Source organism: Phascolarctos cinereus, unplaced genomic scaffold (genome assembly GCF_003287225.1).
Source record: "Phascolarctos cinereus isolate Bilbo 61053 unplaced genomic scaffold, phaCin_HiC Scaffold_726;HRSCAF=1367, whole genome shotgun sequence".
Lineage (NCBI taxonomy): Eukaryota > Metazoa > Chordata > Mammalia > Diprotodontia > Phascolarctidae > Phascolarctos > Phascolarctos cinereus.
In genome coordinates, this window is record NW_027556098.1 from 243,859,064 (window position 1) to 243,874,195 (window position 15,132).

At 34.3% G+C, this 15,132-nt stretch overlaps 1 protein-coding gene across 5 annotated transcripts in view; it reads left to right on the forward strand.

Moving 5' to 3' along the window:
• SPART (spartin) overlaps positions 1–15,132 on the forward strand; it is a 44,785-nt gene that overhangs the window by 15,165 nt on the left and 14,488 nt on the right. For 4 of the 5 annotated variants that reach the window (XM_020978712.2, XM_078147052.1, XM_020978713.2 and 1 more), the window contains 2 exons: positions 2,462–2,623; positions 9,549–9,672. In XM_020978712.2, the coding sequence (XP_020834371.1) occupies positions 2,462–2,623; positions 9,549–9,672 (286 nt within the window). The remainder of the gene's footprint in view (positions 1–2,461; positions 2,624–9,548; positions 9,673–15,132) is intronic. The other variant, XM_020978714.2, reaches the window with a different exon arrangement.

Here is a 15,132-nt window from a genome sequence, read left to right on the forward strand (position 1 = left end):
CATTGGACTAACTCCTACTAGTTTCTAATATATATTTTTTAATGCCAGAAAATTATATTTCCCATGGCAAGTACATGTGAAAAATTAAGTTGCATGTGTTAACAATGAAGACTCAAAACCTCCTATAAACAGTTAAACATAGAGGCTGTAATGACACAGATTCCTCATACCAGGTCTGATAATAGAAGCAGAAACATCGAGAGTCAAGTGGGTATCATATGGCTAAATACTTTTTGGTTGAGTAAATTTCAGATAACCATGAAAGAATTCTCTATACTTATTTGAGTCTGTGTTTGAATATCCTTTACATATTTCTAGAAAAATGTACATTATAGACCAAGGTCAATGTGAGGGAAAACTTCCAAAAAAACCTGGAACTGTCCAAAATTGTAACTACCTCATCCATCTGGAATATAGCAAAATGCAGCTGTCAATTTGAAAATAAGCAAAAGGGTTTAAACAAAAATAGATATAGCAAAATCTATCTGATATATAGCCTTTGCATTTTATTCATAAAAGGGCCCCTTACTCAGAGTATATTTATTCCCATGTACATGCATTCTCCTCAGAATGTTAGAAAGGGGTGAGAAGATGCTACAGGAAGAAATACTGACCTGAAAAAATAGCTTAACAGCAATGAAGGGAACAGAAAAAGCAGGCATGAGAATTCAGTTATAGCAGTCTTCAGTCATTTAGTTTAGGAGCAAATAACCCTAAGTCATGAGTAAAAGCATCAATATTTTACAGGTGTAATTATTGTTGTTTGTAGTTGGTGATGTGTAGTCATCCAAAAGCAGTTAAGTTATATTCAGTATAGTTATAATAGGGTAGGCCCCAAGTAATCTCTAAAACTCTGCTATTCAGAATGACTCATTCTCCAAGGGTTCCAGGTTCCCAAATGAATATACAAATAAGTATGCATCATTTGGGGTATAAAAAAGGTAGCGAGTGCCAGGCATGAAATCAGAGAGATCTGGGTTGAAATCCTGCCTCTTAACACTCATTAGCTGGGGAAGTCATTTTAACCTCTTTGTGCCTCAGGCAACTACTAAAGATTTATGCACTGAGTCACAGGCTGAGATCTGTATTGGTGCAGAAACTGATGAAATCTCAAGTTCTTTGTGTGTGAATATAAAATATAAAATGATGCAAATCAACAATAAAAATGAAGTTGGTATAGTCCTCTTTACCTTAAGCATATAGCTTTTATTATATTGAATGCGGTGGGACAGAGAAGACAATTAGATTAATATGTTGATATATTGCTCTGATTCCCTTCATAATTATACCCTTTCTGCTTTCTGATCTTAGTATTATAACTTAAGGGAATACGTTTTATGTTTTTTTCAAATTCATTTTTCACATATGAATAAAGGGAATTTTCTTGGCATACATTTGGCCAGAGGGTTAATTCATTAAGAGGTTCCCCAGAAGTTTGAAAATTTTCCTTGCCCTTTTTTCTTAATCTGTATTTTATTTTGTAAGCTCAGGTACTAATCTTTTGTTAATATAATTAGGGAAGGGAGATAACTGAGACCTTAGCCTAAATTCTCTTAAATTTCTCTTTTCAGTGACACAAATATTTATTAATAACTTTTTCTTTCCCTGTTTTTCATCTTTATCTTCCAGGAAGTCGAATATCAAATTTGGCTCTTACCTGTAAGGTTTATCACTTATTTATTGGACTAGTTCATACCATCATTTAGTCTGTTTTAGTATTAGGTAGAAACAAATTCCTAAATCTCTACAATTTAGATTAGTACCATTTTAGTGTTCTTTTGGTGCTGCCATTAAACTGAAAAGAAAGGTAACATACTCTAAATGAGTAAGTTCTCTGAATTTTAAAGTATATTATATACCTTAGTATAGATACATTTGAGCTCCTACTATGTACAGTACATTGTTATTGATTCTGGGGGAGATAGTTCATTTAAAATTTCAAAGCATAGAATTTTATTTATTAAAAACTTTCATGAGCTTGTCTTGGGGTGAGATTTTTTTTTTTAGTTGACCTTGTAAAGTTACATGGCTGCTCCTAAGGAAGTAATGTGAACACCACAGTTCGAGGTTTGAATTTTCAGGGACGCAGGGAACAAAAACTGTTTGCCAGAGCAAATAATTCATGTTTAGTGGTCTGCCAATTAGTTGGTATGAATTTGACAGCAGTCTTTGCTGGGACTATAACTAAAGCCTTTACAAACTGTGATAGAATCTTCTAATGCTTGCATCCCCTGATTTAGCCTTTGAGAACCCAAGGTTGACAAATGTTACAATAAAATATCAGGGAAGTATTTTTATGAATGCAACAAAACCAGAAGGAAGGAAAACAAAAGGAATTTGAGTCTATGTAATGCCTGTTGTCTGTTACTTTTGACAAGTATGGCACAATTTAATATTGCTCAAGGAAGGGACTAAAAAAATACATATTAGTTCGCGGTAAGTTTGATCCTTTATTCTCTAGGCCAGCGGGAACAGGGAAAACAGAGAAGAAGTACAAATTCCTGGAGGAGTGAGAATACCATTTGTTCAGTTGAAGGAACAGCCTAGCAAGAATTTGAGGAAATTGGTCCCTTCTGACCAGGGCATTAAGGATGGTGATCGGAAAGAAGGAAGTGGGACAAAAGTAAGTAAAATAAAGGAGTAGGATTAGTCTGCTGTAGAAAAATTTCCAAGAAAGAGGTGGTTACAAAATATGGAGAAGTAGAAACACTTAATTAAAAGTTAAGAGGAAGAAACATAAAAAACAAGATAATGGTGGTCCTGTGAATCCATCCCATAGTATGACTGTGCCTTTGTAATCACTGCTGGCTAATAGATTCTTGTGGTAACCACTATAAGGCACACAAAATTTGGAGTAATGTAGTCATAATTTCAGGAGAGAGACTATTACATTTATTTTCATGTTTTGGTTTTCCTGGTGTTCTAAAATAGATTGAGGGAAGGCATAAAGAATTATTTGAGGAATTTAGTCCTATTGCAGTGACACACAGTAGTTTTCATTAATCTTTGACATTCTCATCTCCATTTACTAAAAAATAATTCACCTATAGTTACAAAATAATCACTGGTAATTAATTAAAATATCTAACATTTCTACTTTCATTTTAAATCTGGCTAAAGCAAAATAACAGTTTTAGGTAAGGCTCTGCATATCTGTGAGAGAGGAACATGGTTTTTCAGATATTTTGAAAGATTTTTTTCCTTTAGTATTTCTTTGCTTTAAAGAAATCACATTTATGTCTTAAACATATCTTGGTTCACAAGTAGAAGGACTGAGCCTTTATTGTGTCCCTGACTCTCCATATCTCCTCATAGGAGTATAGGTACATTGTCAGGCTGACAGCCTAGTAGGGATAGGAGAGATATTAGTGCATACTGTGCTAGGGGTGGGTGTTCACTCAGACAGTGAAGACTGACTTGCTTCTGAATGCTTTGATTCAACTTTCTGAGGCTCTCCCTAAGATAAATATATTCCTTTTTTAGACATATATTGGTTAGCAAAAGTTGCAAAACAAGAAAAAGAGGGAGGCCTTTTCCTTCTCTTAATGGAGAGATAGTTATATACAGGAGGGTGAAAAAATTTAGTGGAATAACAGAACCATTATAAATCATTTCCCTTTTTTGATGCATTAAACCTGTCTTCTCTACCATTTGAAACAAAATTTAATTTTTCCTTTGCTTTACAGTTCTTGCCTGTCTTCTTTCTCTAAAAGAAAGTTAACAATAAAATATTTACTTTTAACAAAGAAAAACAAAGTAAAATGTTATTGCCAAATGGTAGAGACTTCTGGAGGGGTCCCAGAGCTGGGGAAGAATTCAGGGAAACAGTGAAACTTTTTAATGATCCATTGTCACAGATTTTTATGGGAGGAAAGTTTGGAAGAATTCATATTTTTACGAAGGAAAACAAAATAAATGTTTTTGTAGCTAGATGCTTTTTCTTTTGTGTACCTAATAGATCTTATTTTCTTCTACAAAAAGATTTATAGATTAACACTTGCTTCTTTAGTTTAACCATTTGTATAACAATTTAGCTTTTTAAAAATGTAATTCCTACCCCTTATATCCACCTGCACCCCAGAGGCCTGCTATATTAGGGTTATATTTTGGGTGATTTTTTTTTTCATTTCACTATATTTTGTTTCTTATTTTATAAGTATTATTGAGGAATGGGAACCAGATGTTTTTAAGACTGCTAGAAGACTGTATGTACACACATGTTTGAATTTTAATTGTTTATTTGCATGTTTTTATATTTGAGGTATGTATTATATAAAATGCCTTCAGTGTTATACTTGTGAGCATACATTGAAGTTGGATAAGGTTTGTTTACTATTTTGTGATGGCCAGGCTTTCTGGTGATACATTTACTGAATAAAAGAATGACAGGGAGGTTTTTCTTTTTTTGTGATCTCTGAAAGAAAACCATACAACAAAGCTATTTTTTGTTGCTGTGAGTCATGGAAAAAAATAAATGGATGCAGGCTGCCAGTACACTGCCACACAAAGCAGAAGATAATTTGCTTAAGTAATGGAGTGTGTGTGTGTGTGTGTGTGTGTGTGTGTGTGTGTGTGTGTGTGTGTGACAGAGAGAGAAAACGGGGAAGAGAAGAAGAGGAGAGAGTGCAGCAGCTAATGTAGAAAGAACATAATATTAAATGAAGTGTTGTGTCTAGATTTTAAATTTAGGAAATTTTATGGGGAAGACTTGAAAGGATTAAGGGACCAAGTAACATGAATCAGTTTAAACTTTTCCAGCTCATAATTAACATGGTAAAAATGTTTCCTAAAGAATTGATACAAATATAAAAGAACAATAGAGGCTGTATAATGGTGGATTGGATAGGGAACTGGCCTTGGAGTTAAGAAAATCTTAGATCAAGTCCTGCCTCTGATACATACAGGTGACCCTGGGCAATTGCCTCAATCTCTCAGTGCCAAAGACGGTTGTCTATAAAAGGCACTAAACTGCATTGGTAGAGGGAGTATGAACTGATGCAGGATAAGTAAGCAAAACTAGGGGCACAATTGTAAAGTAACAACAGTATTGTAAAGACAATCAACTCTGAAAGAATTAGCAACTTTGATCAACCATAATTCCAAAAGACTCATAATGAAACATGCTACCTACCTCCAGATAGAGCTGATGAACTCAGAGTGCAGATAGAAGCATATCTTCTCTTTTGGGTGTTTGCATGATAATACATATTTGCAATGGGTGTTGTTTTTCTTGCCTTCTCAATGAAGGGGTGGAAGAGAGAGCAGAATTTAGTAAAATGAAATAAAATTGGAGGAAATTTTTAAATTGGTTTAAAAAGAAGGAACCTAAGAAAGAAAAGAATATCAATTTTAAAAAATTTAAATTCACAGAAGAAAAGTTCAGAAAAGGACATAAGCAGAACAATTTTGTTATTAACTTCTTTAATATATACTTTAAAAAAACTTGTACATAGAAGGGTCTTATTTAATATACAGTCCTGTTTTTGTTCATATTATCTATTTAAGTGTTTGTATTTGATTAAATTCATCGTACATTTTTATGTGTTGTAAAATATAAAAATAACTCGCATATATAACACCTGCAATATTTACTAAGTGTTTTCTTCCTAACAGCCTTGGGAAGTATGTAATTTAAGTGATGTCTTCATTTTAACCAATGAGGAAAGTGAAGGTAAAGGAACTTACTTGTTTATGATAACTGTCAAAATCAGAAGAGGGTAGTAGAAAATACTGGATTTGTAGTGGGAAGATATGAGCTAAAAATCCTACCTCTCTTCTTTACGATCTGTATGACCCTGAGCAAGTCATTTAACATCTCTTAGTCTCTCTTGCCTTGTGTACAATGGGCATAATAATAATAATAGTTACTGTACCTGCATCAAAGGATTGTTGTGAGGATAGCACCATATAAATGTAATATGTTCATTACAATTATTTTTAATAAATGAAGTCTCTTGACTACAAATTCACAATTTTCCATCATACCATGCTGATACCTATTTATACATACATACACATAAATCTCTTCATAAATCTTTATTTCCAATGTTACAATCCACGTGAAGTTGCAAGTGGAAGAATCCAACACCATTACTGCTTTCTAGAAGAGCTCTGTCCTTATTCAAAAGAATTTGACCTGACCATCTACACACGAAGTATGTCTGTTGCTCAGATTTCAGTATATATATGAATGAACATCCTGTGTCCAGCATCATATATATCTGGGCCAGACAATACAGATGGACAGTGAAGTAGGTCCAGAGTTGAAAAAGAAGAGAACAAGCTAGAAATTAACTGCAAAGCACTTTTACTGATCCCAGGTTGCCATAATAGCAAAGAATTGTCTTTCTAATTAAAGTTGTTTTTTTTTTGCTGGTGTTGCTATACGGCAGCAAGATATGAGATGATATTATCTCCGAAGAACTCAAAATGAGCGAAGTGAGAAAGATGAGAAAAGTTCATGGTGGGTGTGAGCAAACTACAATATACATGAAGCATTCCAATGAAAAACAAAAGTGAAGGATGTCATTGAGGATTTGTATGACAGAAAGAGAAAATGAGATGGTCACATAGCAGCGATAACAGTTGCACAGCCAGAATGCTCCAGTAGTACCAACTCAATGTCAGGAGAAGGTGAAGGTGGAGCCCTTGTGTTTGACTTTTGGGAAGAAAATGGATATGAGTCACACAGAATGGTCAGGCATTGGAGGGAGCTTCTGGATTGATGAGATCATAGATCCATTTGAATATATAAGAGGATGGTGGGAAATAGGAAAAGTATTGTTCATGAAACCAGGGAAAACAGGTTCCCTATAGGAGGTCTAAATAAACAAGATCTTCCCAAAAGATTTATAGATGAAACTAGAAAGACAACAATTAGATACTCAAACAGATTTGCTATCATTTCTACAGTGATCTATTCTCATCATCATTGAGAATGGAAACTCAACATTTTTGTACTATATGTAGTATATGAAGAAGTAAAAATGTCACTTGACAAGATGAAGTTACAGAGAATGACTGAATGTGACAAAATATTTACAAAAAAATCTAAGCTAGAGGTGACAATTTTTGAAGGTACTCAGATTAATTTTTAATATATCTCAGAAATATTCCTAAGGAATAAAAAAAAAGTCACAGATTCCATTACAGAAAAAAAAAGGGAAATTCAAAAGATACCATCTTATGAGTTATGTTTTCTCATCTTTCTTAAGTCGTTAGGAGAAAAGTATATGTACATGTCAAGGTTGTTCTTGGTCAAAATACAAAAAGAACAAGGAGATTTTCACAGAGTTTATGATAGCAGATTATATCTTCATAGTCACATAATTGAAAGATACAGAATATACAAAATCTTGCTGTTTATTTAATACAGAAACATTTAGTTCAGTACTACAAAATAAAACTTTAATAGCTTTCATTCAATAAAATATCTACCATGTATATATTAATATAATAAAATATTCCTTGATGGTTGTAGCCACAGAAAATTTTTTCACTGATTCACTTATGATCAGTATCGGGCATGACTTAGAAGAAGAGGTGTATATTTGTCACAGGTGTTTGTACAGGACGTCCACTGTGATAGTGGTAGAGTCACAATGGAGTGGGGATTCTACATCCATGGTAATATTATCCACTTCAGTGGTTTTTAACCTTTTTTAGGTCATGGACCATTTTGTAGGTCTTGCAAAGCTTTTGGTTCACATCTCAGAATAATAATTTTAAATGCATAAAATATAAAATACATAGGATTTCAAAGGAAATCAGCTACACTGAAATAGTTATCAAAACAATTTTTTTAGAGTTCATGGACTCCAAGTTAAAAAATCCCTGGTCTAGATTCATGTTTGTGGATAATACTGTGTCAGTAAAATCATCCTCCATACACAGAATTACAGAATTTGAAAGTAGGAACATACATTATTGGCCTTCTAGTCCAATCCATATGATAGGGCCTCCTCAAAAGAGAGTTACCTAGGAATCCGTGTAGGAAAAATTAAGAAGAATATTTTCGAGATTATGACATGATGAATAACTCATTGAGTCATCTGGCAGCACATGTACAATGGACAGGCAATGAAGAATGACAATGAATTGGGCCCAGAGTCAAGTAAGAGAATAATAGGTTGGAATAATTTTTGGGAAACGGTGTATGACTTTGAGCCCTCCCAGAAAACAAGCCCGTCTTTCCAACATTATTGTTATATCCACCCAGCTACTCCCTGCTCTTTTTATCTCCTTTTTATGTCTTACCTTCTCCCACTAGATTGTGAGCTCCTTGAGAGCTGGGACTTTCTTTTGCCTTTCTTTGTATTTTCAGTACTTGGCATGGTATGTAACAGGTACTTAATAATATTTATTGATTATAGTACTGTGTGTGTATTCTTCATCTTTAAGTCTAAATGTGATATCTGTTCAAATATACTGCATTATTTGAACCAGGTGAATAAGGTTTTATCATTATTATTAAATTAAACTTGTGTGATTATTATTGCAGTCATTACATTAAACTGCCTATACCCTTTGACTCAGCAATACCATTACTAGGTCTGTTTCCAAGATGATTAGGGAAAAAGGAAAAGGACCTATATGTTCTAAAATATTTATTGTAATAAATAGTAAGTATTGTACTCTCTTTGTAATGACAAAGAACTGGAAAATGCAGGGATGCCCGTCAATTCGGGAATGACTGAACAAGTTGTGGCAAATGGTTGTGATGGAATACTACTGTGCTGTAAGAAATGATGAGCTCAATGATCTTAGAAAAACATGGACAGACTTGAACAAAATAATGAAAAATGAAATGAGCAGAACAAGAGAATGTAACAGCAATTTTAAGAACAACTTTGAGCAAATAAGTTATTTTGACTATTATAAATACCCAAATTAATTACAAAGGACATATGAAGGAATATACTGTCTGCATCCAGAGGAAGAACTAATAAATAAAAGTATGTATTATTTTACGTATGTGTACATATTTGTGTCTAATGGTAGCCATCTGTGGGGTGGAGGGAGGGTAGAAAAACAAGAAATTTACATGATAACTTTATGATATATTTAAAAGGAATAGCAAGTTATACATAATAGATTTGTAATTCATGTGCAATCTTTTTAAAAATTATACTGTGTTATAGAAAGACTTGTTTTATTCCATAAATTAAAAATTAAATAAATAAAAATTTAAAAAATACTGCTGTTATGAATAGTTTTACATAGATGGAACTTTTTTCATTCAGTGACATTTTAGTATATAACTGAAGTAGGATAATTAAGACATTAGTTTCCCAACTCATATTCAGAGTTGCTTATCAAAAAGATTTCACCACTTTGCATCTCTGCCAATAGTATAATAGTGTTCCTGTTCTTCCATAGCCTGACAGTATTGAATTTAATATTTCTAATTATTGTTAAAAATGTTATGTTGGTATAAAGTGGTATTTAGGAATTGCTTTTAATTTGCCTTACTCTGAATACTAGAGAACTTAAAACAGTTTTTCGCATGATTAATTATTTCATTTCCTTAAATATCTTCTCATCTTTAGGCTGCGGGTACTTCAAGTGAAGAAATTAATCTGAGTCAGGTTGTACCCTTCCAACCAATTCCTGAAGAAAATGTGAGAGTGTTACCTGAGTGGAGTGAGAAAGTATCTCAGAATATTTTATCAGGTACTAGGGATAATGCTATTTTTAAAAAAAATTTAAGCATCTTTTCTCAATCAGTTGGAAAAACCTGTGGGAGTGAGTGCCCAAGAAGCATTGCTTTTGAATGACACCTGTCAGAAGCATAAGGCTTTCCTAATAGGATAATAAAGGGTTAATATACAAATATGTATCAATGTACAAAGTACAATGTTTTCTTATATTAAAGATCTCTCTTTTCACTTCAGTTTAATGTTCTTCTAAGCCTGTTTTGTTGGTAAACTCTGGTTTCCTTCGAATCACTATTTCCTATTTGGTACTAATCTTCCCACTTAGTACTTTCTCCCTACCCTTTCATCTCCCCTAAAAATATTACTTTCTATTTACTTTGTTTATATTTTAAATGTACTTATAAGTGTACATATTGTTTCTCTTGATAGAATGTAAGAGAAGAGACCATTTTTTTAATCTTTGTATTGTCATTACCTTACCTGTTACCTGGCTTATAGTAAATACTTAATATAATCTTGCTGGTTGATTGCTTCTGGTTAACCACAGGGAATTGAGAGGGGTATAAAGTAAAACCTTAGCAGTCTTTAGAAGAATCATCTGGAACCTTCAGCCTTTCTGAATTGTTAGGAGGTAATTTACCTCTCTGCAACTTTCAGTCAATGAATATTATTAAGCATCTGCTGTGAGCCACAATAACCACTCTTTCTTCTAGACTCTGAGAATAAGCAAACAAATGTAATCCCTCTTCTTTGTGATAGCCTTTCAGATACCTAAAGGTAGCTATTATATCCCCTCAAAATAGTTTTCTTCTACTTGACAGACATCTCCAGTTCCTTCAGTCCTCCAATGGCATCATCTCCCATTTCCTGACCATTGTTCTCTTGTCATGCTCTAGCTCAGTGTTATCAAACCGTACATTGCAAGCCTCATACTGACTTAGAAAACCACATATTCACATTATCTGTGTTCTATTATATATTTATTTTGTTAAAGATATTCCAATTACATTTTGATCTGATTCAGGACACTCCGGAGTATTGTGGGTTGTGTGTTTGACCCTTCTGCTCTAGCTTGTCAGTGTAGTTACATGTGAAATTTATCAAAAAGGTACAATGAGGCAGGTTTCTCTGAGCAAGATATTATTAACAGGGACATGGAATCTGATAATAAAAGGTCAATGGCTTGACTCCCTTTATGCCAAAGACTCCAAATTGAAGATGCAACTCATTTTTATAAGCGTAGAACAAGGAACAGAAATCATATCATTGATTAAGGGATGAAGGATCATTATTGGTTATATCAAAGAAAGTGGTCATAGCTCCCACAGGAAATCTAGACTGCCTCTCTCTACCTCTAAGGAATGATTTTGTGAATTTCATGGGTCCCAACTACATCCTGAAGTTACTGATAAGGACTCAGGTATACACTGGTACTTGGGGATTAGATAAGGCCACTTTAATTTCTAAAGATGGGACAAGATCAGTGAATACAGCTTCTGAAGGATAACACACAAACCTTGCAGGAAATGCTGATTTAATGTTTTATGAAAGTAATAAGAACAGAGGTTTTCTTTGACAGTCATTGTGGGAAAGCACTTTTACAGCTTCTTTTCTCAAGAGACAGAGAAGAGACTTTATAACTTTGTTACATAGAATATAGAATATAGTTACAGAATAAAATCACAGAGTAAAGGCATATATAAAATAAAGGATCAAGAAATAATTCTCTCAGTGTCCTTTCTAAACTGTAATATCCAGAACTTAACACAAAGCTTCAGATCTGGTCTAACCAAGGAATAGTTCAGCAAATCTATCAACGTTTGACCCTGTGCCTCTAAAAATCCAACCTGAAACTGAGTTAGCCTTTTTGGCTGTCTTATCACACTGTTGATTCATTGAACTACTAAAATCTCTACATCTTTTTTTACTCTAACTTGTCTTGTCATACCTATTCCATTTTGCACTTGTAAAGTTTTTATTTTTAATATCAAATAGGTCAGTTTGACTTAAATGTAGAATAAATGAGGAGAGTAATGTGCAATGAGTCAGGAATGGTTGGCTGGAGTCAGATTATGAAGGGCTTTAAATGCCAAACCAGAGGAGTTTGTTTTATCTTAGAGGTAGTAGGAAGCTACTGAAGCTTCTTGAGAAAGAGAGTGACAGGGTCAGGCTTATGCTTTGGCAAGATTATTTTGGCAGATACATAGAGGATGGATTGGAGAGGGGAGAGATTGGAATTGAAGAGACTAATTAGGAGGCTATGGCAGTAGTCTAAGTGACAGCTGGTGAGGGCCTGAACTAAGGTGGTAACTATGTGAATAGAGAGAAACAAACAGAAGTGAAAGTTATTGGGGAGATAGAATCAAGAAAACTTAGTAGCTTTTGGACATAGGGAAGTCTAGAAGAAGGAAGAATTAAGTCTGATTCTAAGGTTTTGAGTCTGGGTGACTAAAAGAAAGATGGTACCCTTAACAGAAATAGGGATGTTTGGAGGAAAAATAGATTTTTCTTTGTAGGGAAGCAGTAAATTCAATTTTTTTTTAAGCAGTTGGGGTTAAGTGACTTCCCCAGAGTCACATAACTAGTAAGTGTCAGGTGTTTGGTCTGAGGTCAGATTTGAACTCAGGTCCTCCTGACTTCAGGGCCGGTGACTTTATCTACTGCACTACCTAGCTGCCCCAGTAAATTCAATTTTTACCATATTGAATTTGATAATCCTATAGAGCAGGCAGTTGGTGATAGATGAGTAGGGCTTAAGAGAGAGAGAAAATCTAGGGCTAGATTATAGATATTGGAGTTATCTGGATCAAGTTGATATTGGATTCATGGAGTTTAAAGTACTGAGAGAGGGCATAAAAGAGAAAAGCAGAGGCCTCAAGACAGCTTTGGGGAACACCCACAGTTAGTGGGTGGACAAAATGATGATCTGGTAGAGGAGCCTAAAAAAGAGATAGGAGAACTAAAAAAACAGTTTGATCAAAGCCAGAGAGGAAAGTATATCCAGGAGAAGTCAGTAGTGCCATATGCTGTCAAGAAGAATGAAGACTGAGAAAGCCATCAGGTATAGAATAATTCAGTTGAGTGGAAGCCAGATTGAAACTGAGTGAGAAGGAAATGGAAGGAAGGAAGTGGTGAAGAGTATGGATAACTTTTTCTTGTTTGTTTTTATGAGAACTTGGCTATGAAAGGAAAGAGAGATATATGTGAAGATAGCTTGAGGAGGTAGTGGGGTCAAGGTAAGCTCTTTTAAGCATGAGAGTTAATTGAGTGTGTTTATAGGTCACAGAGAAGGAGTTAGCAGATGGAGACTGATGATTAGAAAAGGGGGAAAAGAATAATTAAAGGCTCAAGCTTCCAGAAAGGAATGGGATCATGGTTACAGTTAGAAAAATTGACCTTGGTGAGAGAAGGACTGCCTCAACTGCAGCTGGAACAAAGCAGGAAAAAAGGGGGAAGGGGTTGATGAATAAAGATTTTGAGGCACAGAGTAGGGAAGAAAAGAAACTCCTAATGGATGGCCTTTATTTTTTCAGAAAATGTGAGGCCAGATCCTCAACTGAGAATGATAGTAGGGTGGAGGGACAGTATATAAGGCTTGAGGAAAGAAAAGATTTGGAAGAGCCGCTGTAGGGAACATGATATTAGGGAAGACTAAAGGATTGTTGTGGAGTGGGGAAGACCCCGTTGAGATTTGTGCCATTGGTTCTGTGATTGACTCTAGTGTTATTCAGTATCATATGAGTAGTAGCAGAGAAGATGGATGGTAAAGGTACTCAGAGATAAAATTTGGAAAGGCATATAATATAAGCTCCTTGAGATCAGGGTTCATTTTGTGTTCAAATCCTAGACTCATAGCACAGTGTCTGACACATAGTAGGCTCTTCATATATATGTGTGTGTGTGTGTGTGTGTGTGTGTGTGTATACACACACACATATATATATAAAATTATTTTTAAATTTTGAACTTAAATACAAAATAAGAAAAGATAACATTGCCTTGTACACAGCAGAACATAGGAGAGGATTCAATATAAAACAGTAAATTTCCATTTCAAGAAAGCCTATATAGTAAATACTACATATTATATTCAGAGCTGTCCATCTTTTCTTTCCTTCCTCATAGGTTTTCTTTTGTTCTCTTCTGTGCACTTCTTACTTTATTTTTTCCCCTCCCACCCCCCAGAGAAAGCTACAATTAAGCACGGATATATAGATATACATATGTACACATACATATACATATACACACACACACATACATAGATACTTATAATCATACATATATATTTACACTCATACACATATGTGTTAGTCCATGCCATGCTTATCTCCACCTGCTGTCTGTTTCTCTGAAGGTGGACAGCATCCTCTTTCATAAGTCCAAATCTTTCCATGCTTTTATAGTTCAACCAGCTCTTCATTTCCTGCACCACCGCAATATTCCACCAGTCACATTCTATCTGAGAGATCTCAACAGTGTACTCACCTTATAATATGGTTTAAGGTCTGATGCTACTGAATCTGTTTCCTTTACATCTTTCTTCTGTTCTCCTGGAAGTTTCTGACCCTTTGTTCTTCCAAATAAACCTTGTTGTTTTTATTTTTAACTCAGTAAGATAATTTTTAGTAATTTGATTGGGATGGAATTACATAAATAGATTGGGTAAAATTGTCAACTTTTTTTAATATTGCCTTTACCTAGTAAATACTACTTCAATTATTTAGATCTTACTTTATTTGTATAAAAAATGTTTTATGTTTGTGTTCATATAGTTCCTGTGTCTGTTTTGGTGGGTGTACTTTCAGGTATTTTATACTGTCTAGTTATTTTAAATGGTCTAAAACAATATTGAATACCATAGCTGACATGTAGTGTAGCTTCTCTGTTTTTTTCTCTTTTGATTACAGTTATTTTAGCTTTAACTTTGAGATCATGATTACTATCCCTGCTCTTGACCTTTTTTCTGTTTGTGTGTGTGTATTTACTCATTTTTGTAGCGTCTTCTGAAAGAACATACTGTTAAATTAGAATTTTTAATCTGTCAGTTTCTACCCTGTAGGTAAAGTCATCCTATCCACATTCTAAACTAGAATTACTTGTTATATATATATATATATATATATATATATATATATATATATATATATATATATATATATATCCCTCCTTCCTATTTTCCCTCACTGTCCTTCCCACCCTAGTCCTCTACTTCCTCTTTCCTATACTTTAGTTCTACTCACTGCCTTGCCCTCATTCCTTTATCTGCCCACCCCTCCAAGAATCTCTCCTTATTCTCTCCCTCTACCCTATCTATCCCCTTACCCTCTTGTTTCTTTATGAATTTAGAAGACTCTTATGCTCTTCTAGATTAACTATGTTGTTCCCTCTTTAACACATTGCCAGTGAGAGTAGGGTTTCAGCACTACCCGCCCTCTCCCCATTAGCTTCTTCTCTATTTTTTTCCTTTTTCTGC